Here is a 27,758-nt window from a genome sequence, read left to right on the forward strand (position 1 = left end):
ATAAATTCTTTACAAATCCTACCATGTGGATTCATGGATTTTTTTTTCACATTCTGTCTCTCACAGTTGAAGTGTACCTCTGGTGCAAATTACTCTGTCATCATTTTAGGTGGGGGAACTTGCACAATCGGTGGCTGACTAAATACTTTTTTGCCCCACTGTATAACTGCTCTGGTCCTGTATGTTGAATATGCATTGAACTCACATTGACTTGTTCCTTTTATTCTCTAATACACCATTCCTGGCCATGCCTGTGTAAAACGACTGCTGTAGGATTGCTAGTAAATGAGTGCAGCGGCACTTTGACGGTACGTTAACTCACTCCACTCTGGATGAAAGAAGAGTATGTATTTTCTAAGGACCTCTAGCTGCACTTGCAGGACTTGACCTTCATATTTGAGAGCTGTTCTATTTTGGGGGTCTTGCCGATGTAGTACAGGATAGTGAGAGGCTCCAGGTCTTGGGAGACACAGCAGGGGGATGCCGATGCTGCAGGGTTGATGGTGTTATACAGACCTAACACCTGGAATATACATATTAGAACCATATCATAAAATAAAATCTGATTTACAGTGCAGTGCGACTGCATTCATGTTTACGTTTACTGTGTAGCCTTTCAAACTTCCTCATTCAGTACCTTGGAATGCTGGGTGTCCGCACTCCACAGATATGGACAGGCCCCTGCACAAAAGTTGGCCTCATAGCCTTTGGGCTCATGGATCCACCTCCAGCCCAGGTCCCTCTTAAAATCAATGTAGAGCGATCGTAAGCAGCAGTTATCCTGAACATTTCTGTAAAGACATAAAGTGGAAAAGTGAATAACAGAGCTGTGGGAATCCTCTTGTCACTAGTGTGTGCAGTCTATAAAAAGTCACAGATGGAGAGATGAAGATAGGTGAAGATGCGCTCAGATTAGATTCTTTACTTATTGTGGGCAACCACTGAACCAGAAAAGATAAATATACAAAGTTAAACAGATCAGCCAACAAGTTGTCCAGGGTGTTGCCTTTCACTTCTGCTTTCAGCCTGTTTTGAAAGCAGTTTGCAATACCAGTTAGTGGTCAACTTGTTGACACTCTCTGCGTGCTGCCAAGCATCAGTGCCTTAGTATGTATGCCCCATTGGCTGTCCAGAGAGAGGGACTGTGGGAACTGAACCAATGCACAGTTTTTCATTTTAATTCACCAGGAAAGGGTACATCAAGCGTAGTTCACGAAGAAAAGGAAAGCTATATCCAGAACCTTGTTTTATTTGTTTGTTTTCAAATTGTCAGCATTCTGTTGGAAAAAACTTTGGAAAGCTGTGCTCTTCCTGGCTTCTTCGTTTAACAAAATTGTTCCAGTTTCTTCAGTTGGACTTGAACTGGTACAGACTTTTTTTCTTACAACACTGTTGCTACTTTTCCCCCTTCACCTGGAGGTAAAGATGTTTCCTTATTTAAAATAGGGACTGCATGGCATTATGACGTATTGCACAGTGGTAAGAACAAAATAGCTTGCGTAGGGGTCATCACTCAAAAGTAACAATGAAACTCATTTGTTACACTATAGTTACATTAATGCATTGTCACATAATTACCAGTTAACAATATAAACCTGAGTACAATCCAACACATCAACACAAAACCCTATCCTAATGAGGGTACACATAATATTTTTCCTTTTACACTTATGAACTCAAAGCAAAGATGAAAACCAGCACAAAGAGACTTAAACCAATCACCACGGTGATTCTACTTTAGAAACATGAACATGATCAGTGCCTTTTGTTACTTGTTGAAGTTTAGGCTGTGGTTGATGGGCTGTGGGTTAAAACACGCACTCACCTTTAACATCACTATGGGCTCTAGCCAAGAAGTCAGAGTGTTAACAGTTATTCTATATCTTTGTACCTAATGACAACCAATTCTGTGCAGTGCCTAGTGCTATTAGTGTTGCTTGGCCCCTTTTTACTTGATGACTCATTTCTGAAAATCTCCACAACAGATAGGGACATTGTTATTGCTTTGCATTTGGCAATTTGGTTTTCAGACAAGTACTTGGAGCAGTAGGCAGCATCAAGAGCTCTCTTGGATCGATGGTTCTTATGTTGGGACTGGGACTCCAGGCGGTATGAAGGTAGCAACATGAGGAGAAGATGTGGACCCCGAACACTGTGCTGCCACTTCCTAAAAACCTTTAGGTCACGACCACGGATTAGGTTGTCGTCGATACCTGAAAACATAAGAGATTAATAAGCAGCACCGCAAGGGCTGGTAATGACAGAAAAGTTCATTACAAAAAAAACATTATCAAAGTATTCAGAGTAAAATTATCAGCATAGCTTCAGTGCTTACAGAAAGGTGAAATTTCTGTTAAAGGGAGAGGGGGTCAGACAGAAATAATGACTGCATGTACTCTACTTAACACAGAACACAAAACCTGCATAGATTTGCAATGCCTTGACACAGTGAAAATGGCTAAATAGCACAAAAGAAAATGACAACACCTATTAATTAATGTGTGTGAATAAAAAGATTTTGAATCTGTTATTGAATGTACGCACAGATGTAATTGATCTCACGTCAGCAGGCAGCTTGTTCCAAAGAATAGGACAACAGTAACTGAAATAACCCTCAGCAGACTGAGATCGGATTCTGGGATCATTTAAAAAATCTAAACCTGATGATGTGAGAGGTCTGACTGGGTTGTAGATGGTGATTAATTCTAAGCTGTACTGGGGTGCCAAACCACAACAGCTTTCTAGTGTGAACTATTATTATAGGGTCTCTACCTTACAACATAAAAGTGCCTTGAGGCAACATTTTTCAAATAACCTGCAAATCGTGCCTCCAGCTCCTCACTCTTATTAGGAATGATGTAGTTATTTGATGGTACAAAAGTGCAGCATGGGCAGTGCAGGCTGATCTTGAATCCACTGTTTCGGTCTATGGAAAAACAAAAGTAATGAGAAGTTATTTAACACAAAGCATAAACAATTGGGAAAAGGCAATACTGATGGGACAGAATGTACTCACCTCTGTGGTTTAGCCATTCACTAACTGCCTCTGTAACATCAAAGGATAACCACTCCCCCTCTGTTTGTGTTCGTATTACCTTGCTGTCAATATACCGCTGTGTTGGGGATGTCACATCTTTATATCCTAAAATCTGTTGACAAATTAAAGGAATGTGAGGTCAAAGTTCTGATTAATTAAATGTTGAATGTTCAATAGTACTAATTTACACTGTAGATAAAAAGATGGATAAAATACCTGTATTAATACTAAAACTGTGCCAAAATTAAAATAAAATTATTTTGTAGCCTTGTAGTCATGGCCAACAATTTACAAAAAATATTAGTAAATGGTTTCTAAAATTACCTATAAAGGTCTTTTTAGACCTATGTATATCTATAAAGGTTTGCAGATGGCATCTGTGGGGCTAAGGGTTGTTAGAATTAGACACCCTCAAGACATAAATAGTTAAAATTAAAGCTGCAAGCAGCGTTAAGTGGGCCCTCGCACCCTGGCACATCGAGCCATGTCCAACACCTACACCCATCATGTCCGATCTGATGTAGCATTGATGGAATTCATGCGTAGAACCACCAGCTAAAATTTCATCTCATTCAATGATGAGTATAGTCGTCCCACTAGGTGGTGCTCTAACCATTACTGACGAATGGCATATCAAATATTTCCGAGCTTGACTCTCGACTCATGCCTATGAAGTTTGGGAGAGGTTGGACATTGTGTTTCTTAGTGACAGCAGATTACTGCTTTTTGGCAAGTGATTGAAACTCCCCATGCCGTTGTGACCACCCCATTTCCTTGAACGTAAAAAGCTTTGCAATTTAACATCACAAAGCTCTTTAGATTCCCTGCACTGGAGATCAAGTCAATCTGATGAAATCCCTGGGAGGAGTTTGTCAAAGTACGAGACCTGAAAAGAAGGGAAAATGTCGCCAAAATTACACATTAATGTTAAAATGGCTGACTTCCTGTTGGATTTGGGATATTGCTCCAAGATACTTTTTTGTAAATCTTGATATCCTTCCATAAGCTTCCCAGGTTTCAGACTCGTAGATGAAACAGAGCAGAGGTTGATGTTTTAAAATTTTATAGAGGGCACTGTGGAGCCATTTTGCAATATTCCATGGAAATGATCACATAACAAGAAAGCCTTCATGGCATTAGAGGTGTGGGCAAAATTTCAAGACTTTTTAAACTTTCTAAGCCCCTCAAAAGCTACTTCATCTTTCACGGTGAACCGCCATGCCACCAGGGTGCGCCGTTCAGTTTAAACTCACAATTTTCTCACTGAAGCATCATGAGGGACGGATGTTAATATTCACCGCTTTTGAGGTGGCCATCATGAACCTGTGAAAATCAGTATATCAAAGTGAAAGACATGACATTTCCTGTTCCCACTAGGTATTGCTCTGCGTATTCCTGACAATGGGCATATCAAACCTTCGCACTTTTAGTGCTCGGGCCCTAATTAAAAGTTATGGTTTAAAAACATTATGTCAACCTGAATTATCACTTCATTTTATGTCAGATAAAACTATCCATTTTGATGTCATGTTAATATAATTTCTACACAGGTTTTCAGCCATTATTTTGAGTCCTGAATGCATGTAATTATTAAACAAATTTGATTTACTGTTTAGCAATTTTGATTCATTTGTAATTATTAATACAGGATAAATAAGCAGCCAAGGCCTATAGCAACATAATTAAGAGAGGATTCAAGGTAACCTGATCCAGTGCTAACTATATCCTTGAAAAAAGGAAGGTTTTAAATCTAATCTTGAAAAAAAACAGAGGGTGTCTGCTGGTTCCACCTTACAGAGGACTGAAAGTTGAAGGCTCTGCCTCCTATTCAATTTTTAATTATCCCAGAAACCACAAGTAAGCCAGCAGTCTGACAGTAAAGTGCTCTGTTGAGTATAATTCACTCTCTGAAATGACTAGATATGGTATTATGAATTCCTAAAGATGAAATGGGCCCTGATTATTCAAAAACTTGAACGTGAAGAGAAGGATTTTAAACTCAATTCTGGATTTAACGGGCAGCCACTGAAGAGAACCCACTACAGTGGTCCCTCGCTATAATGCATTTCAACTTTTGCAGCTTTGTTATTTCACAGATTTTTTTGTGCAATTTTGCATGCTTTTTTTTCTTTTCTTTTTTTTTCACAGCACATTGTGTTCTGTGTCCTGATCAGTGTTGGTCAAGTTACTTGAAAAAAGTAATCAGTAACTAATTACTGATTACTTCCCAAAAAAGTAATCCCATTACTTTACTGATTACTTATTTTCAAAAGTAATTAATTACCTAGTTACTCAGTTATTTTTTAAAAACACGATTTACAACCTGAATAGATAATAAAGCAATACATCTTTCAGCCCAATTCTACTTTTTCTGCATAAATCATCATATGAAATGTAATCAAATGGAAAAGTCTCTTTTTAAAGCTTGGTTTTATTAGTTTTAATCTTTTAACTTTATGCATCAAGCAAAAATTTAATTATATGCAACATTCTCTGACTGGAAGAAATTTGTTTAACATTTAGACCTATTTTCTGCACATTCCAGCACATAAAATAAAAAAATTTTTTGGGTTTACACTGAGTCTTTCAAATAAATTCAAGTGAAACCCAGCAGAAAATAAATAAAATCAAAGACTCAGCGGTCCTGTTGCTCTATTTTCACCTGTATAGCAGGCAGATGTTTGCCCCACACAGTAAACAGCGGACGCTAATGTTTTTCTTTTTACGGAATCAGACTCAAAGTAAGGTCAGTACTTCCATGCTTTAAACGCTCATACTCTCTTCCGCACTCATATATATTATCCATTGTTCATCTGCACACAGCTGTTGCCACGAACGTCGCACTCACTTACGTTGTCATGAGACACTCTCGCAAAAAAAAATCACGGTTTTAGTTATGGGAAAGTAACAGTAATCTAATTACCATTTTTGTAATCCCTTACTTTACTCGTTACTTGAAAGAAGTAATCAGATTACAGTAACGTGTTACTTGTATTGCGTTACTGCCCATCTCTGGTCCTGATTGGCTGTAGACCATTGTCAGTTAATCTCGTGCTGTGTCTCCTGTACAGTACAGAATGGGTTCAGTTTGTCAAATTTACATAAATCTTCGATCGCTAACAGTGTGACTCTGAAGTGCTGTACCGTATGTTTGTAAGTTTTCTCCCCAACGAACACAACAATGTCAACAAAACGCTTTGCACCGTCAACGGCACCTGCGGGTGCCTTTGGTTTCATTCTTTAATACTGGACTTATTTTTCTATGAAGGTTTGAACTTTGAGAGTGTTTAAGCAAGAGAGAAAAGTGTGAAAATGTCCGTGCCTGTCTGAGAAAAGTGTAGAAAGTGTGTAGTGAGGGGTTTACAGCCTTAAAACATCTATAATAATTGTAAAAAATAAAGCTGGCTGCTTCGGTCCGCAGTAAGGTCCCCTTTACTAAAGGGGATAAGAGAGGGGCTCTTTTATCAGCCAGCCTTAATTAACAGCTTTACAGTCCTCACCATAGGTCCATGATTATATACGCTGTTTAAAGTGTTCCTGCAGAAAAATTGAAAGTCTATAGAGAAATTAATTTACATATATTCCTATTATACTTGGCTGCATTCACAGCATTGTAAGATGGTGAATGTTGATGTACCCTTAGGGCCACTCCTCGATACATGTTGAATAAGTTGAATAAGTTGTTATTCAGCATTATTAGTGGCATCATTACTCCTGCTACACTTACTGCTCCTATATTGTCAAATAAGGAGTGTCAGTGTTTTCTTTCCTTTTTTGTTGACAAGGTCAAAAATGTAAGAAATAATCTCTTCCTCAGCATCTGTGTTGATGGTTCCCACACCAGTCAGCCTGTTATCTTGGTCTAGTGAAGCTTATTGGTACGATGAAAGACTCTTCTTGCTCCCTGGATGTTTCACCTACAGTGGGGCAAAAAAGTATTTAGTCAGCCACCGATTGTGCAAGTTCCCCACCTAAAATGATGACAGAGGTCAGTAATTTGCACCAGAGGTACACTTCAACTGTGAGAGACAGAATGTGAAAAAAAAATCCATGAATCCACATGGTAGGATTTGTAAAGAATTTATTCGTAAATTAGGGTGGAAAATAAGTATTTGGTCACCTCAAACAAGGAAAATCTCTGGCTCTCACAGACCTGTAACGTCTTCTGTAAGAAGCTTTTCTGTCCCCCACTCGTTACCTGTATGAATGGCACCTGTTTGAACTCATCATCTGTATAAAAGACACCTGTCCACAGCCTCAAACAGTCAGACTCCAAACTCCGCCATGGCCAAGACCAAAGAGCTTTCGAAGGACACCAGGAAAAGTATTGTAGACCTGCACCAGACTGGGAAGAGTGAATCTACAATAGGCAAGCAGCTTGGTGTGAAAAAATCAACTGTGGGAGCAATCATCAGAAAATGGAAGACATACAAGACCACTGATAATCTCCCTCGAATCTGGGGCTCCACGCAAGATCTCATCCCTGGGGTCAAAATGATCATGAGAACGGTGAGCAAAGATCCCAGAACCACACGGGGGGACCTGGTGAATGACCTGCAGAGAGCTGGGACCAAAGTAACAAAGGTCACCATCAGTAACACACTACAACGGCAGGGAATCAAATCCCGCAGTGCCAGACGTGTTCCGCTGCTGAAGCCAGTGCATGTCCAGGCCCGTCTGAAGTTTGCCAGAGAGCACATGGATGATACAGCAGAGGATTGGGAGAATGTCATGTGGTCAGATGAAACCAAAGTAGAACTTTTTTTAACTCAACTCGTGTTTGGAGGAGAAGAATACTGAGTTGCATCCCAAGAACACCATACCTACTGTGAAGCATGGGGGTGGAAACATCATGCTATGGGGCTGTTTTTCTGCCAAGGGGACAGGACGACTGATCCGTGTTAAGGACAGAATGAATGGGGCCATGTATCGTGAGATTTTGAGCCAAAACCTCCTTCCATCAGTGAGAACTTTGAAGATGAAACGAGGCTGGGTCTTCCAACATGACAATGATCCAAAACACACCGCCCGGGCAACAAAGGAGTGGCTCCGTAAGAAGCATTTGAAAGTCCTGGAGTGGCCTAGCCAGTCTCCAGACCTCAACCCCATAGAAAATCTGTGGCGGGAGTTGAAAGTCCGTGTTGCTCGGCGACAGCCCCAAAACATCACTGCTCTCGAGAAGATCTGCATGGAGGAATGGGCCAAAATACCAGCTACTGTGTGTGCAAACCTGGTAAAGACCTATAGTAAACGTTTGACCTCTGTTATTGCCAACAAAGGTTATGTTACAAAGTATTGAGTTGTATTTTTGTTATTGACCAAATACTTATTTTCCACCCTGATTTACGAATAAATTCTTTACAAATCCTACCATGTGGATTCATGGATTTTTTTTTTCACATTCTGTCTCTCACAGTTGAAGTGTACCTCTGGTGCAAATTACTGACCTTTGTCTTCATTTTAGGTGGGGGAACTTGCACAATCGGTGGCTGACTAAATACTTTTTTGCCCCACTGTACATCTTTGTTCAAAAATGTCTTGCAGTGGATTTGTTCCAGTTTGCTCAATATTCTAAATGTGTCCTGGCCTGTGGTAAGTTATCTACTTATTTCAATGCTGTCATGCACCCACTTTTGAAAAAAAGACAACTTGGATCGTTCTCTCATTGGCAGTTATAGACCCAGCTCCAAGCTTCCATTTTCTGCTAAGGTATTAGAGAAGGTTGCGGTCAACCATTGAACTGCTGCTCTGACTACTTTTAGTCAGGTTTTCTTAGGTCACATTCAACTGAAACAGCACTTCTAAAAGTATGAAATTACATTTTGATGCAGAGTGACAAGAGTAACTGTTCTATGTTGCTCATGTTGGACCTTACGTCAGCTTTTGATACAGTTGACCATCATATTCTGCTTAACAGGCTGAGGTGCTTGATTGGGGTATCAGGAACTGCATTGGAGTGGTTCTCTTCATACCTATATGACAGATCCCTTTCTGTAGCTACTTTTAAAGTACAGATCTCCCCTTTATCCAGTCCATTTTGGTATAACCCAAGGTTCTGTTTGGGGGCCTCTGTTGTTCTTATTATATTTGCTCCCCCTTGGGCATGTTTTATCAACCTTTAAGGACATCTCTTGCAGATGATATTAAATTATAGATAGATTATAGATCAGTGGACAAGAAGTAGACAATACAACACTAACCCTAAGTTTTATTTGAATTTAGAAGCAGAAAATTAGAGGATATGAGGGTCTCTAAGTCTTTAAGCCAGAGGTGTCAAACTCATTTTGGTTTGGGCATCTTTCTTTGCCTTTAGACAATAATTCTGATGGCAAAACAACCAAACAGGACAGGCGGAAAACAAACAAACAAAAAAAAAAAAACGAATTTTGGTTCAGGGGCCACATAGAGCGTAATTAGATGTCAAGTGGGCCGGAGCAGTACAATTATAACATAATTACCTATAAATAATAATAAGTCCATGTTTTTTTTCCTGCAAAGAAGTAGAAGTACATTAAAGAACCTCCATGTTTAATCAAATATCCTTTTACAAAACATATGAAAACATATAACAACCTCTGATTTCTTAAAGTAAGTGTTTGCACAAGTACAAACATAACTATAAGACAAAAACATTGGGAAATGGAAAATGTAGTATTGTACTTTAAAATTCATGGCATTGGATGAACAATAGGAGTCCACCAAACCAAACTCTTTCGCAGTGAAGCTGTTGACTTACATTAAATTTAATATTTTTTAACTACAGCAAAAATTCATTTTCACAGAACTGTTTTCTTTAAGTTTAATCTGTGTCTGAAGCAACATTTTAAAGGAGTTAGTCATTTCTGGGCTACTTTATTTTTGCTTCTGAAACTTGGCATCTTTTAGTTTGCACATGTGCATCAATATCAGGTGTCATGTCTTGACTAGCAGTCAATCTTAGAATGTCATCTAGATGCTTATGTGTGAGGCTTGAGTGCAATTTTGTTTTATTGATGTTCATTACTGAGAAAACTTCTTCACAAAGGTGGTTGTCCCAAACATGCACAACATTTTTGCAGCCAGGGCTGTTAATTTTGGGTACCCTGGCAAAAGAAATTGATAAAATGTGTCCAAACCTATTGAGGCAAACTTGTCCTTTAAATTACATTGCAAATCAACGTTTGGATTTCGACAGGCACATCAGAAGCTTTGAGTGTGAAGGGTAAGCGAAAAACTGCAAATTCTGTCTCGAGTTCATCAAAAATCTGAAACCGTTTCTTAAACTCACACAGCAATCCTGCAATCTTGTCTTTATCCTGTTTAATGTCACCATTAATGCCTGTTGCACATACCTTTCTTAGGCAAGGGAATTGTGCAGGGTCACCACTTGACAGCTGTGTCTCCCACAAGTCAGCTTCAATTTGAATGCACGTATGCTGTCAAAACTGTGTGACAACTTTTTTGCAGCCTTGGAACATTTTTTTCAGAATATTCAAGTGCTCTGTAATATCCACCAGAAATGCAAGATCCTACAGCTGTTGGCTAATGTTGGCAAATGCTTGTCTCTTCTCAGGACACGAGTTCTGCAGCTTTGGTCATGCATCTTTTAACAAACTCACCGTCGGAATACGGCTTTGATGTTAATGCTATTTCATTAACAATTACATAGGTGGCTTTTACTGCTGCTTCACTGACCTCTCGGCTCCGGGTAATAATTGACCCCCCAGCAATTCATTTTTCTTCTCTCCTCAGTTGTCCTCGAAAGATGTTGTATTTTCCACCATGATGAGTCTTATAGTGAATATATTATATAAATATTATATTCCTTAGGCACAGACACACTTGTTGATTACACTCCAAGCACACAGGTCTGTATGAATAAATAGGAACCGTGTATTTCTCTTGGAAAACCCTACACCCCATTATCCACTTTTCTCCTTTTTGACAAAAACATTTTGGCTAACGAGGGTGTCAAGGTGAGTAGGGAATAAGGTAGCCTACACCAAATTTGCAGAAGTCGTGTTGCTACCATCTGCTGTTCACAGTGGCAGACTTGCTGCTTCTTTTACTCTAATTGTGTGGATGCCTCAAAGACATCCACACTATTGAGTTCCTGTTTCTCTTTATACTTTATTAAGTGTGCCTATGCCAAGAGGCACACTTACACTAGTGGGCCAGGTTCGAATCCTGCTCAGGGCAACATTTTCTTTTCACCACTTTTCAGCAAAAATTTTCTGCTTCTTCACCTGTTTTCAGCAGAATTTTCAGTTTCTTCACCGCCATACAACTTTTTGCAACTTTTTCAGCTTTTTTCAGCAGACATCTTCAGCGTTAAGGCATCCACACAGCATTTTCGCAGGAAATGCAAATTTTTCTAGTTCTTACTATTATTCTCCATCTTCCGCCTAAATTTCGCCGCGTAACTCGCCCCACAGTTTTGAGACAAGGTTCACATATGTTATATCATTTTGTGCGGCTGGATCTGGAATGGTGTGCTATGACTTTTGGTGTTTATGACTTTTATAGTTTTTTAAATATTAATATTTCAGTTCAAATTTTCCCGCGCTTATCTGACCCACAGTTTTGAGACAAGGGTTACATATGTTATATCATTTTGTGCGGCTGGATCTGGACTAGTATCCTATGACTTTTGATGTTTATGACTTTTATAGTTTTTTAAATATTTCGATTTTAGTGCAAATTTGGCCCATTTCTAGGCCCAATGGGAAAGATTCAACTTTTGGCCCCATAGAAACAGATTTCAAACTTCATTTGTGGTGTGCTGGCTCTCTCTAGTGGTATGTCGGGAGTAGTACGGCCTGTCTACCCTTATTTGGATTACCGTAGTGACGACAATATCAACGGCGCGCACGGCGTCGCTGCTTTCAGGAGCCATTGGCATTTTTAAGGTTGCGCGAACCATTGAATAGTTACGGTAAGCGAAAGGGTGTATGCTTGGTGGAAAACTCCATATCCCACAATTCATAGCACGCCTCTACCGAGTGAAACAATGGCGGCTGCCACCTCGTTTTTATATTCCTCTTATTCGTGTTTCTAGGTCACAAAATAAACATTTAAGATATTTTCAGGCGAGAATGTAATTTTGTAAACTTCAAATATCTGCTCGTTTTATCAAGACTTCCCATATTAGCAACAGTTCTCTCACAATGTTGCTACTAGCCGGCTAGCGCCGCTTCGCTCGAAAGCACCCAGGCTTGGCTTTCAGTGAGGCGGCTTACACTCGTTTCACCCCCTGATCGCTCACAAATAGTCTGTGTCTCCGTATATATGGGCCGATGATTCCTTTATTCATTTTAGTAATGGTATAAACAGTGAAAGGTGGTTGTCCAGATGCTGGTCGATGTGGAAAAATTAACTGAGTTGCTTGGTGGTGGCTAACGCGGAGCTACAAGAGAGGGCAGCTAGCCACTGGTGTATGACAGAAAGGGCATGCGGGGAAAGACACATGCGAGGCGGCAAGGCGGCCGCCAATTGACCGGTGGTGGCTAACACGGAGCTCAATCGTGGATAAGGGAAACCGAAGGCAGGAGAAGCAGGCGGCTGCTGGTCGGAGCGTCAGGTTAACTGAATTTCAGGTAAGAACTTATGAACTGCACTCTATTTGGGTCAGATATAAACCGAGTTTAGGTGTAGTTTATTTTCGTTGTGCTGACTTTTTACAATCACTTACTGCTAGCATGATGGAGTTTCTATACAGCTGTGTGCGCGCTAAGTTACTGATGTTGAACTTTATGACAGCCTCCCCTGTTATTCTCTCGCCTGTTGAAACTTCAATCATGAAACTGATCAATGATCGGCTTTTCTCTCGTTTGTTTATTGCGCTAAACAACAGCAGCACGTTTAAGCTTGATCAGCTGTTGTTAGAATTCATTTGATTTTAATTTCTAGTATCAGCTGATGTTTGCTGGAGCCACAGCTGTAAAAGGGCTGGTCGAAACCAGGAGATGTCCTTACTGAATCATCAGAGCTGAACTGATGATGGAGAAACAGGTTTACCTTTTAGGTGACATGAATGAGTTGAAGGGAAGTTATGAACTGTTTCTGAGAGACAAATAACACCAAGCTCCTTTTTTTGTGTAGCTGACAGCTGGTAACTGTGCAGGGGCGGATCTAGCAAAGCTTTTGCCAGGGGACCAGGTAGGGCATTAACAGGGAAAGGGGGACACAAAGATATACTTTTCTTTCTTGCTCTCATATAAAATATTTACCTTTTATTAAATAGTTATCTGAATCTTACAACCAAAGTTTGTATAATAATACACAAGATTGGCTGTAGACCATTGTTAATCATTCAGAACACTGTGTAAAAATAACAAAAAATAAAAAGTAAATGCAAAAGTTCATAAATATTTATTTTACGTGTTTGATGTGTGTGGCAGGGCGTGGTCTGCAGTGCCGCTGCAGGGGAGGTGGACCCACGGGCGTAAAGTCTGTGCTCTCTCGGTTGTTTTTTTTGGTGTGTGTTGGGCAGGAGGCCCGGGTTCAAATCCCGCTTGTGGCAACAATACTTTCAGTTCACAGTTGAACTTTTTTAACTCTTTTCAACACAGATTTTAGCTTCTTCACCCATTTTCAGCACAAATTCCAGTTTTTTCAGCTGTTTTCAGCAAAAACCTCTTTTCAGTAGAAATTATGCTGATTCACCTCTTTTTCAGCAGACATCTTCAGCGTTGAGGCATCCACACAGCATTTTCGCAGGGTATACAAATTTTTCTAGTTAAAACATTGCGCTCCTCCCCTTTGACTAACACAGTGCTCCCCTCTCTTCTGACTAACATCCGTGTGGACGATTTAGGAATGGCATTTTGTTACAAATTCTGAGTTCCTGTCTTTTATGATTTTTTGTTTTTATATTTCAAAATTCATCCAGCAGGCTGGTTTTGGCCCACATGCTGTACGTTTGACACCCCTGCATCAGGCTGTACATGTGTGTAATTTGGCAGCATGAATATATATGGTGGGCATCATCTGCATAGCAGTGAAAATGCTATGTTTTTGATACTGCCTAACTGAAGCACCTATAATGTAAACAGAATTAGTGCAAACACAGAACCCTGTGGAACTCCATAATTAACCTTAGTGTATGAAGAAACCACTGCAGAACATTACTGTTAAATCCTACAGCATGCTCTAATTGTTATAATAAAATATTATGGTCAGCGGTATCAAATGCTGCACTAAGGTCTTGTAGGACAAGCACAAAGATGAGTCCACTGTTAGAAGTCATATGAACATCTCTTTGTAAATTTCATTAAAGGTGTTTCTGTACTTTCATGAGCTCTGAAACTCTTTAAATAAACCCTCCTTCTGCAGATCATCAGGCATCTGTTTTACAACTACTCATTTAAGAATTGTTTAGATAAAAGGAAGGTTGGAGATTGGCCTGGTACTGTATATTGGTGGTTTAATTACTACCAGCTTAAATGCCTTTGGTACATAGCCCATTAATTGAGTTATGTTGACCATATTTAAGATTGAAGCATTAATTAAGTCGCCCTCAGGATTACAGGCCTGCATTCAATACCGTCAGGCCGACCCTCTTGGGTGATAAGCTGACAGTGATGCAGCTGGATGCCCCTTGTGTCCTGGATTGTTTGAATACCTGACAGTAAGACCAAAATATGTGCATGTTCAACACAAGGGACCATCCACTCCCCTTTTCTCTTCATCCTCTACACCATAAGACTTCAGCAGCTGCACAGTGACCTGCCATCTTCAGGAGTTTTCTGCAGACTCTGCAGTTGGATGTTGGATGCATCAGTGAAGGTGATAAGACAGAGTAATTGGCTCTGGTTTACTCTGTAAATGGTAAATGGAATGGTTCTTATGTAGCGCTTTTCTACTCTGAGCACTCAAAGCACTTTATACAACTCGTTCATTCACTCAATTACACCCATTCACACAAGCACTTTTCTAAGGTTTTAGTGCTAAGGGAGACCCCTTCCCTCCATTGATATTTGCCTTAGTAATAGAGCCCCCTTGCTGAAAGCATATGTAAAGATCCAATTACAACGTTTTTGGTTATAATATTGACACAACTACTAATAAAATCTCACTCTACATGGATAATGTGTTATTATACATCACCCAGCCAGAAAAGACTATTCCTGCTGTATTTGTCAAAATTAAGTTATTTGGGTCCTTCTCTGGATATAGGATGAATCTGAATAAAAGTAAACTAATCCCTATACATGTGAGTAACCCATCTTGGCTACAAAACCTCCCATCCAGCATGGTATAGACAGAGTTTATGAGAAGCTCACTTATCTGGGTACTCAGCTGTTCCTCTCTATTAAAACCTAACTTCTCTCCTTTAATATCTGAGCTTCAGTCAAGTATACAGTTCTGGAACATGCTCCCTATATTACTCATTGGTAGAGTTTATGCAATAAAGATGATAATTTTGCCCAAGTGGTTGTACTTATTATAAAATCTCCCCATGTTCCTTCCTAAATCATTTTTTAAAAACCTGAATTCACTCATCTCACCTTTTTCGTGGGGCAATAAAACACATAGAATTTGCTAGGAAACATCTTTTCAAGTCTAAAATAGAGTGAGGGTTAGTGCTTCCAAATTTCCTGTTCTATTACTGGGCTTCGCATATAAAATTCATGACATTCTGCTTAGCTGACAACAGCAGTCCCCTCACGTGGTTGCAGCTGGAGCTTCTCAGCCTTATTGTATAGGAGCTTTACTGCTGTCTTCCCTGCCCATTGATAAGTCGATGTATGACGGCTACTAAACTACACTTTAATTTGAAGTCTTTATCTTCTATCACACCCACTGTAGGCAATCCATCTTTTCTAGAAAATACATTTAGACTTTGGAAACAGGTGCACAATCAGTTTTGCACAATCAGTAATCTGTACTGGGAGGGTATCTTTGCCTCTTTCAATCAGTTACAAGGGATATACAAGTTACCAGGGAGAGACATTTTCAGATACCTGCAGATACTGTAAGAGACAATGTCAGGAAATGCGTACAGGGTTTTGAGTGTCTATAAGCCACAGTTTAGTTTTTTGCTCTGGTCTCCTGTTAAGACTTGAGTGAGAAACCTTACAGACTAACAATACAAAAAGTAAACAGAGAAAAAATACTTGGCGAAGTTTTCATGATGTGATTTTTTTTACAAACTTTTAAAGATTATATAATTTGCTCTTGACTGTTAATATACACCTTATAAGAGACAACAGTAAATGTGAAAGAAGCTAAAAAGAAATTGGTCTTCCACTAATTTAGAAAAATGTTACCTAGCATGGATGTCTTTATGATAAAAAACCTATATATTATTCATGATTAATAAACATTTTCATTCTTTCATCTAGTACAACAACAAGAGGCAACCGTAAGATCTATGACAGTAGATAAATGCTATATATGACCGAATCTATTTACCACCTTTGTCCTATTGACTCCCTCACTAAACTAGCTTTAACTGTCACTTGATCGAAATCATCAACATTTATTTAGCATGTCTAAAACAATTCAATATTTACAGTATTTTCCGCACTAAGGCGGACTTAAAATCCTTTAATTTTCTTAAAAATCCACAGTGCGCCTTATATTGCGGTGCGCCTTATGTATGAATTCTGGTTGTGCTTACGGACATCGAACCAATTTTATGTGGTACACGGCGCAAAAATCTGTCAAAAATGCTTTAGTATGACTTTGGTAAGCCATGAAGCCGCACCGCTTGATGGATTGTTGAGGCATTACAGCTACTGTAGTCAGGAGCCTTGAGTAATCTGGGTTCAAAACTCTGTCCGCTCTAGGTCCCAAAGTCACTGCGGCATCACTGAGAGTTAAAAACTGTCTAAATTCTTTCATCTTTAAATGGTAAATGGCCTGCATTTGTATAGCGCTTTTCTAGTCCCTAAGGACCCCAAAGCGCTTCACACTACATTCAGTCATTCACACATTCACGATGGCAAGCTACATTGTAGCCACAGCTACCCTGGGGCACACTGACAGAGGCGAGGCTGCCAGACACTGGCGCCACCGGGGCGCCATCCCACCTTACAGGTGTGGCATGTCAAGGTGCTGATTAGGTAGCATGAACATTGCACAGGTGCGCCTTAGGTCACTCTGAAATATGCAGTTTGATAACACAGCACAATGCTACAGATGTCGCAAAACCAGTCAGTATCTGGTGTGGCCACCATTTCTCTCACAATGGTGCCTCACACAGTAAGGAAAATGGTGTGCAGTGGGCATAGAGTTGATCAGGTTGTTGATTGTGGGCTGTGCAATGTTGGTGAACTCCTCTTCAATACTTGTGCAAAGTTGCTGAATATTGGCAGGAACTGGAACACGCTGTCATGCTGTCATGCTGAGCTGAGCGTCCCAAACAGTCTGGTGAGTATGCTGGCCATGAAAGAACTGGGATGTTTTCAGCTTCCAAGGAATTGTGTACAGATCCTTGCAATATGGGGCTGTGCATTATCATGCTGTAACATGAGGTTTTGATCATGGATAAATGGCACAACAATGGTCCTCAGGATCTCAACAAGGTATCTCTGTGCATTCAAAATGCCAACAATAAAATGCACTTGTGTTCATTGTCCATAACCCCACCGCCATCATGGGCCACTCAATCCACAACGTTGACGTGATCATGCTGGATGTGGAGGTCCTGGGCTGGTGTGGTTACATGTGGTCTGCGATTGTGAGGCCGGTTGGATGTACTGCCAAATTCTCTGAAACGCCTTTGAAGATGGCTTATGGCAGAGAAATGAACATTCATTTCACAAACAACAGTTCTGGTAGACATTCCTGCAGTCAGCATGCCAATTGCACACTCCCTCAAAAGCTGCGACATCTGTAGCATTGTGCTGTGTGATCAAACTGCATATTTCAGAGTGGCCTTTGATTTGCGGCAGTCTAAGGCACACCTGTGCCATATTCATGCTTGCTAATCAGCACCTTGACATGCCACATCTGTGAGGTGGGATGGATTATTTCGGCAAACGAGAAGTTCTCACTTACACGGATTTAGACAGATTTCTGAACAATATTTGATAGTAATGGGTCCTTTGTGTATGTCGAAAATGTTTCAGATCTTTAAGTTCTGCTCATGAAAAATTGCAGCAAAAACAGAAGTTGCGTTTATATTTTTGTTGAGTGTAATTGAGTGCTTTAGACCGACAACCAACATTCCTTTTACTGATAAAGTCCTTTAAAATCCCTGTGTCTGTGAAAGGAATCAATTGTTTGAAAAGTTTCAGTTAGCACAAAAACGGATGTCCAGTCAGTTACTAACAATCTCCTAATGGCGCCAGACAATGGACTGTTTCTATGCATGTCCTGCTGGATCATTGTTGCTTTTGACACCAGTAATCGCAAAATTGAATTGCACTGGAACAACTGAGAATGAAAACTATACTACAGTGATTTGAGTCATATTTATTGGATTAATTAATTTTTAAAATTTAAATGATGAGCCTTCCACACACAAAAGTTAGTTATACAATTCCACAGGGCTCCCATTCTGATAATCTCATTATACTAATCATTAAGAATCTTCAAAGTTTATGAAAAAGAACCTACAAAAATCAGAATATATTTTTTTGCAATGTAAAAAATCTTTGCATTTTAAAATTATATTAAGCAATCCTTCCTAGTCTTTATAAAACACAAAGCAACTCATATTTAGGAAATATGGCGTAATGAATGTTACTCCAGACAAAAGTGTTTGTACCTGATAGAGCTCAATTCGTTGCTCAGACACTCGGGCCCCAGGGTTTTGAAGACGGAAGATCCTGAGCTCTGCCTTCACCAAGTTGGAGGCATTCTTCTCCATAGAGGACACATCAAAAGTCAGCCGCCGGAAGTAAGGGCTGAAGAGTGTGGGAGAAATAACATCTGCAAAAAAATGTAAAGGAATTGTGTGAATAAGGATTGGATACTTTATGACTGCTAATGGAACGCTTGCTTTGGACTGAGGCAGTCAATTCCAACTACTAAAATGAAACTACAATTAAGGAAAGACATCACAGCCTGAGAGGGTTGTGGGACTGAAGTTCAATGGTCCAATCCCCTACTAGTCAAGACTGCTTGAGGAGTTCTTCAGCAAGACATTACAAAATTGTCACCACCAATTAGTGTTAGTTTGCATCTGATAAAGTGTTGTAAGTGGTGCTTTCAGTGGTTACCAGACAAGAAAAGTGCTGTATGAATGTTAGTGCATGTACCATTTACAACTGCGCCCACAAATTACACATACTTTGTCATTATCTTCTAAACACAAGCAGAAAGGGAGGGGCAGTCTTCCATTGTATTAATCAAAGACACAGCCAAGGCATACCAGTGGCCAAGGGAATAGTGGGTGCTATGGCAGGTTCCTTTGCTCTTACTAACAAGAGGTATCACCTTGTCCACCCCTAATCTTTCAAGATTAATGGATTAGGCAGGATAACTTGGTGGGACAATGCTTAGTGGTGCGCTCACAACAGATAGGGACATGTAGTGTCTGTGCTGCACTCAGTGGTGATGCTAGGTTGATGCTGACTTTGGGGCGGGTCTTCCCTCTAGACTGGTTAGAGAAAATCGGCCACAGATTTTTTTTCTCCCACTTGTGGCACTAGGGGTAGCAGTAGGCTAGGCCAGATGGCTCCCTGGCCTAAATGCTTGATTTAGACTTCTCAGGAAATCTACATCCAAACTTAGATGGTAACCAGAATCGCCTTTTAATCCCTATACTGCAACGTTACATTCCAATTGTTGTGGTATGCATCAAACCGACATGTAGTTACATTTCTCAAGAGTTGCACACCAGGCTACGTAGAAGCTTGTGGCGAAGGGTTAAAATGGGACTCCCAGTTATGGCTTAAGTTATGACGTAGATCTGATGCAGAAATATAATTCACACGTAAATGAAGTGAGGCTGGTTATTGCAGCTGTGGCCAGTTGCTTAATTATGCCTCCCCCTGTCTTTGAGAACAATAGTATAGTAAGCAAATAACCAGCTGAAAATGCAAAGGGAAATACAAAAAGAACTAAAAAGAAATGGTGTTGCACCAAGCTGAACAACCCTGTGTTGTGTCAAGTTTCCTCAAATCAGGTGAACCAACACAAAGCCTACTACAGTCATTACAGTGTGTGGCTATTGATAAAGATGTTGACAAGGGCAGCTTCATTAAAACATTTAATTTATAAATAAAGTCAACTGACTTCTCTCAAATATAAATAAACCCATTCATTATTTTAATTACACCTTTCTGGCATACAGAAAATAAACATTTAATAGTACTTCTTCAAATCTTCTTTGCTCCTACCATTTTTTTTAAATGTTAGTATTTATATGTGGACTATGTTACTTTTTGAGAAATGTTATTAAAATTGCTGTAACCACATCTAAGAAAGTCATGAACCTATTGTTTACTTGCATTTCATGTACGATTACAGTAGAGGACACCTACCTACAATTCCCACACAAGTCAGCTATCTTGTTAACAGTGCTGCAGCCTCACTGTGTATGACACTCAATACTGTTGGTCCCTTTGAAAAAACAAGCATTGAATCAGAGAAGACCAGATTCTTGGTACAACTCAGAAGAGAATAGAATAGAATAGAGAATAGAAAAACAGTAAAGAGTAGCTGAAAAGCATGGACAGATATATTTTGTGGCTGGGCTTTTTCCATAAGGAGTGTCCCTTTCATGGCACAAAATTTGGGGGGAAGCGTATTTAAATCACATAAATATGATTTATGAAGATTAGTGTTAAATGTACTATTTTTCTGTTTAGTGTTAAACCTACAAAAGTTTTGGTTCCAAGAGTATATGGGGCTTGTGACATTTGAGGTGTTTTATTTATTGGGAATGAGAGTGGGAAATGTTTTCAGAACTAGTGCATAATAGTCCCAGGCAGATGGTGCAATGCTTTGAACATAGTCCAAAAATTCGACCCTGCCCTGTAACTCTTCACTGAGTCCTCACCTTGCATGTTTAAGTCCCTTTCTGTTCCTCTATAGTAATACTCATATTTTATTGAAACCAATCTTAACTGAGATGTTGCAGTTTTTTGTCACATTTCTACACAGAGATCAGTACAAAATTAAAACATATTTCCTCAGCAGAACAATTTTCATGTGGTTTCTTTCTTTTGGTTGCTACCTTATTCACAAGCTACTCAGTGTGGAACTACCACACTGGGTAGCTCCACATTTGATATTGCAGAGAGCACGCCCAAACACGCAGATCGTCCCAAGCAGCCAGGAAATCAGATTTTTTCAGACATATCTTAAATTGAACATCATATTGACAACCAGGTTGGGTCATGGTTGGATGTCCAAATTGTGGGCCTAGTTTAGAAAACTTATGTCCAGAATTGGTCATGGAGCAACGGACCCAATATAGAAATGATCCGCGTATCTATCTGACACATCCCATGTTTAGTGGGAACGACCTTGATGACCTCTAATCTTCTGTTTCTGAATTCAGTTAAAACTGAGATTATTGTATTAAACTTAGGCATAAAAGATCTCTTAGGAGTATGGCATCTAACCAGATGCTTACTTTGGTTGGCATTACTTTAACCTCCAGTAACAATGAGGAATCTTGAAGTTGTTTTTTTTCCTACAATGTGCATATTAAACAAATGTCTAGGAACACTTTCTTCCATTTTTGCAATATCTCTAAAATTAGAAACATCCTGTCTCAGCGATGCTGAAAAACTAGTTTATACATTTATTATTTCTAGGCTGGACTACTGTAATTCATTATTATGAGGCTGCCACAAAAATATCCTGAAAAGCCTTTGGTTCATCCAAAATGTAGCAGCAAGAATACTGACAGACTAGACAGACTGACAGACTAGAGAAAGCATATTTCTCCTATCCTGGCTTTTCTTCATTAGCTCCCTGTTAAATCCAGAATTAGTTTAAAATCCTTCTCCTTGCATACAAGGTCTTGAATAATCAAGACCCATCATATCTTATATTAATCTATTGAAAGTTGGTGCTACTAATTCCTAGAGGTGTTCCAACTCTTGGCTTTATAAAGTGAATTTCCTGATTTAAATTGATTTTAGTTTGAATAATGCGATATTGATTCATTAATTCTAAAAACTAGTGCTGTCAATAGATTTGAAAAAATCAAAAAAAACAACTAATTAATCTCACAATTTTCTGTAATTAATCACAATTACTTGATCAAGAGCATGGTTGCAGTTACATTTTTTTAACTTTATATTTAAGCTTGTAACTGACATTTATGCAATATAAGGATGTAAATGCAGAATAAACACAAAGAATGTATGCTTAAATTCAAAGAGAATTTGAATAGTTTTCTTTAATCTTTTAGCACAGGTTCTCTCCTGTGAAATACAACTTAAAAAAAAAAAGTACACACAAATATATAATATATATTAGTGCTGTCAAACAGTTAAAATCTTTAATCAGATTCATCACAGGGTTACTGTGGATTAATTTTGATTAATCACGATTAAATATCATTCATTTTTATTCTATATTAATCACATTTCATTTTGCATGAGCAAACAGACGAGAAAAAAGGGAAAATATATGCACTTAACATGTTTATTGAACATCTTGAACATTCATGTTAACAAAAAACTCTGACAGAGAGAGTGGATAAATGTTTACACTCTTGGGGAGGCACTTCAATGTCCTTGAAACGAGGAACCAAAGATATACTCTGGCTGCAACATTTTGGATTAAATGTTTTTAAGACATCCTTATAATAGTGACATACAATAGTCCAGGCCAGAAGTAATAAACGCATGAACTAGGTTTTCCACTGGTTCTTATATAGCTCTTTTCTATTCTACTTGAGCGCTCAAAGTACTTTATACTAGAGCAGGGCGATATGGCCAAAAATATTTATCACGATATATATTTGAAAATTTGCGATAACGATATAACTGACGATATAATTGATGCGAGACAAAATACAACTCCACAACATTACTAGCGCAAAAAGACAACCTTCCATTTATTTTCACTTAAACAAGAAGCTGGTTTTTATGTACATTAAAGCTTTATAAAAATGTAACAGTGCAAATGCAAATTCCTTGCTGAAAGTTTAACCAAAAGGCATTTCCAGTAGAAATGGGCTGACATATCCTGAGCATAACCATGTATAATATCCACTGAAGTTAAAAAGAGGTGCTTTGCAACATTAAACTGCAGTGTGCAGTACGTATTTTTCGGACCATAAGGTGCACGGGATTATAAGGCACATTAAGCGAAACAAAGCAGTCAGATAAATCAAACTTTATTAAACTCATTCTTCTTGCTTCCTCCACTTCTGTACCATTGATTCATTAATGTTGAATTCTCTGGCAGCTGCTCTATTCCCATGTTGTTGCAGTATATTAATGACTAACCTCGTATTGTGGATGGATTATCTCAGTTGTTCTCCTGACTGAAGTTTGGTCCGTTTACAGCATCCTGCCATGCGATTGCATTTGTCTCTAACCATGAGGAACCTTCACGTTAACTTTTATAAGTGGAAAAGTGTTAGTGTTCGTCCTCCAGCTTCACTGTTTATGTTATGCTAACATAGCTGTGTCGCTAGCGATCACGTAGCACATCATTATATACCAGCTAGCCCAACTTCAGTAACCCTACAAACGTCACTGCTGTTTAGTTTCCTGTCTTCATTTATGTTGGAAGTGATAGCAGAGCTGTACGTTTGATTTTTTTCAGAAATCTCTCAGTCAGAACATGCTATATCATGCTTAGGTAACTAGCGAAACTAGCGAGCTAACTTCCGCTAGCTTCCTGCTAACTTCTAACTCCGTTAAATGTAATAACTTTTGTTTTCATGGATGCCTGGAAGTTAAACTTTATAGTTACACCTGGTAAAGCAGCAATGCTGATCGTTTTATTAAAGATGAAAGAATTTAGACAGTTTTTAACTCTAAGTGATGCTGCAGTGTTGTTTGACCTGAAGCATACGGAGTTTAGGACCCAGATTACTCCCAGATTTAAGAGCATCTTAGTCCGACAAATACGACAATAACGACGGCCGCTTGCATGTTCTGCAAAAAAATGTGCTTTGTTGTGTATCTGACGGACAAACACCAAACCAGTTCCACATCACTGAAGTTGCACCATTTTTACAAACCAATTCTGGTTCATCTGTTTCACTCAACAATCGGCCATGTGCGTATGAAAACAAAGGCACTGCGCATGCGCGTTTTACTCCCATTCTATCGCGATATTTCATTTTCCTATCGTTGCCTAACATTATACCGGTATTACCGTGAACGGTATAATATGGCCCAGCCCTACTTTATACTTATCTCATTCACACAAGGACTCTTTTCCATGCTTAAGTGCTTTAACATTCAAACTCCAATAGACGTAGCAGAGAGAAACTTCATGTTAGTATCTCGCCCATGATTTGACATACAGATTGTAAAGTCAAAAGACACGTCGTAGTCTCACTCCAAGCGCTTTACTCTTTACGCCATCATACACCACGTACACAAAAACAACAACTCCTCGCGGGCAACAGTACTCTCGCGATATAACAGAAAATAACAAGTTAACAATCTCCCTCTTTCTTTTTTAAAATAAAAATATAAACACCTCTTTAAAACATTTGCATAAATATATATGTAAACAAAAAAATTGTCAACATTGTTGAACATTCAGAAAACATTTCAATGTACTTTACTTAAAGCATACTATCACTGCACAAAATAAACAATAGTGCATTTTAATGCAAAGAAAACTTAGTAAACAAAGGATCACAGTATCCAGAGTCCTTCGTCTAGTGCTTTTAGGAGGGTTAAAGGTGAAACTCCCTTTTTTGTCAGACAATCAGCAAGTTGGGATTTGGAATCTGACCAACAGTCTGATTTCCTTGGCTTGTATGAGCTCTTTTTGCTGCTCATTTCTAGCCTCTGTCTCTTCTCTGTAACCTGCTTAGTGGACTTGAGTGCATCAAACAAGGAATGATTGTCAGTCACACAGATCAACAGAAGAGCATTCAGACCAGTGTTATCAGTTGTAAGCTCAGAAAAAAGTGTTGCCTGGAAGACTGCACTGTCTATTCCATCTGACATGGCAAGAGTTTCTCCTGCCAGTGTACTTCTGACCACACGCCTGATTTTTTTAGACTGTCAAAAGAGAGGACAAAACTTTCCTCCTTTACCCATAAGGGCAATTAATGCCCCTGCTTGAGTACCGCCATCAGCAAGGTTGCCAAATGATGCGACACTGAAAACAACCAATGCCAAATCCTCACTGTTACCCAAGTGCTGAAACTTAAGAGTCACTTTCTCTGCCTTAAGTTTACGGATAACTTTGTTCACATCATGAATGGACTGCACAGTTGCATCTTTAATATTAGATGCCAGGCTGTATATGTCAAACATATCATCTGGCCTCGTTTGTTTGGCAACCCACAAAATCTGTCCTATTTTTGACCTGAATTGCTCCCGTTCTGTTTCAATTAAGGAAGCATCCCCCTGTACAGCCCATGCTGCTTGTAACTGAACCGGTTGTAGGTTGTCAATGTAAAGTTGTTGATGCACCTCTATTACATCATTAACTGTACAAATGTCCATACCAACATAAGAAAAGCTGTCACATAGTCCGTCGGGCTATATGATAACCCAACGGGCGGGGCTGAGACAGATTTTGGTCGCCTGACCGGAGATATCGCTAGCTCCGGGACGTCGGGCTAGCGATTTTGCGAGCCCTGTAGCAAGAAATTAAAGTGTGCAGCAAAAACACTAAAAGGAAAAAGGGTTTGGTATTGTATAGCAACAAGTTACTAGAAGGCAGTATACACACACATCACAGCATGGCAGACAAATATTGGCTCAATAAATTAGGCCATACTTGAGACACAGCCAAAAACAAAGCTCCAACTCCCATGTAGCATGAGAAATGCTCCCCAGCCCAGGCTCAGCCTGAGCATCAAACATCTTCCCCCCCATTTCCCCAGCACTTCTGCAAAAACCATCATCTTACACCAGACTGGTGCCATTGCTGTAAACAATGCATTGTTGGAGGAAAATGTAGTATTCTTAACTCTCTCACTCAATCTCCCCTTTTCTCTCCCTTCTGTTTTGCAATGCTGGCCACCGTGGCTGAGCAGTTCAAATAGCAATAGCATTCACGTCCTGCATGCTAGACCATGACTTAACAAAAATGTAGTACAAAAAAGTATGTGGAGCACACTGCTAGTAATTCCTTACATTTCCATTATGCCTACTAGCCAATTTGTATTACTTGTAGAAAGTTGCTTGTTTTACCAAATATTACAATTCACTTTGTGGTCTGTCAGTATTGGATACTGTAGGGAAAGCAAAACTACAAAGTTGATAGTAATAATTTAGAAAATACATGTGGGTTAGTATTTAAGAAAAATAGCCAAAAGGTGTTGGGTCACAACATCATGGCATAATGGCAAACCTTGGCATTGATTCTCCTAGTATCTGTAACTCTACTCTAGGGATCAAAAAGTATTATTTTAGAAAATATTACTTCATGTTGTAAAAAGATAATTATGAGTTTACTCTTGCTTTACTAGATTGTGGGGCTTGCCACCGCTCTTGTGGGACAACCAATTAAAAAATATAAGATGAAACACAGTTTTTGTTTTTAACCCCTTAGCAGTCCTATTAGTCCCCTAAACCATCCAATGTCCCGTGGGCGGTACGTCCGACTGCTAACAGTTTAAGGATATGAGGACATGAACCTTTTTCAGTTTCTGAAATGGAACAACCCAGAAAAAGTTTCCTCTTCATCTTTGTATAACGGTGCATGTGTGTGCATGACCCATAACTATTGTAAAACGCTACGACCGGAAGTAGACACCTTTCGCACATGCGGGGTACCGATCGGGTTTCTGGTACGGATCGGGTAGTGACAGCGCTCAACACCAATGACTGTATAAAAGATGGACGACGCGACAGCTCCCAAAAATGAAGCCAAAACATCTCTATCGCCCCCTGGTGTCTGGCTGCAGTATAGGTCATAAACCCCGTCTCCTCCATGTTAGCGATGGGATTGGGGTCAGACTAAAATAAATTAATTCTCCTCAGAAATTTTTTTTCCAAAGATTCTTTCTTTTGTTTTCAATAGTTCTCATCACGCTGATTTATGTCCAAGGGGTCTCCTCTCACATAAGTTTGATTCTAATTCCTACCGCGGTGATGTTAAATTGGGGTCATCATAACAGCTTTGACTGGCAGCTACAGTCACGGAGAAACTTGCGTATCTGTTCGGGAATAGCAGATAGAGCGTAGGCTCTGAGAGGAGGACCAGCGTTTACATTACGAAAACATGACCGACTGTTTTAAACTGACAGCCTGAGGTGTTCTTCAGTAAACTGGACTACCCGACAGAAGGACCCGAGGCCCCGCTGCACTTTTTCGGTAAGTTAAACGTGTTTGTAAACTAATCCGTAACTACCGTCCTTAGCTCGGTCCTAAGACCTCACTAGCTAAAATGAGCACTGAGGTTCGTTTAGCTAATCTGTGCAGGTGAATGAATTTACCCTGACTAAAGAAATCAAGAGAAACTTTTATTACAAGTATAATACTGTAAAAGCAACAGGCTGCTCTCTGCTTCAGCTCCTGTGCAGAGCTGAATATTAAATATGTGCAAACAACAGTAGATTTTCAGTCTCTTGCCACATCTGTAAAGACAGTAACATTTTTTTAAAAGCTTGTACTTCAGTAACTCCTCATTAATCAGGAACTATGGATTAAAGTACTGTAGTGTACTGTAATACTGAAAA

The 27,758-nt window shown here is 39.4% G+C and overlaps 1 protein-coding gene across 1 annotated transcript in view; it reads right to left on the reverse strand.

The window, feature by feature from the left end:
- Window positions 1-100: 100 nt before the first annotated feature.
- Window positions 101-27,758, reverse strand: part of tgfb2 (transforming growth factor, beta 2) — a 49,372-nt gene continuing 21,714 nt past the window's right edge. Inside the window, exons 2-7 of the mRNA XM_005950973.2 lie at window positions 18,735-18,898; window positions 3,017-3,149; window positions 2,816-2,926; window positions 2,039-2,213; window positions 638-791; window positions 101-523 (exon numbers count right to left, since the gene is read on the reverse strand). Coding sequence (XP_005951035.1) covers window positions 365-523; window positions 638-791; window positions 2,039-2,213; window positions 2,816-2,926; window positions 3,017-3,149; window positions 18,735-18,898 — 896 coding nt within the window. The 3' untranslated portion in view covers window positions 101-364. The remainder of the gene's footprint in view (window positions 524-637; window positions 792-2,038; window positions 2,214-2,815; window positions 2,927-3,016; window positions 3,150-18,734; window positions 18,899-27,758) is intronic.

This window comes from Haplochromis burtoni, unplaced genomic scaffold (assembly GCF_018398535.1).
Source record: "Haplochromis burtoni strain Fernald_Lab_line unplaced genomic scaffold, NCSU_Asbu1 Contig_880, whole genome shotgun sequence".
NCBI lineage: Eukaryota > Metazoa > Chordata > Actinopteri > Cichliformes > Cichlidae > Haplochromis > Haplochromis burtoni.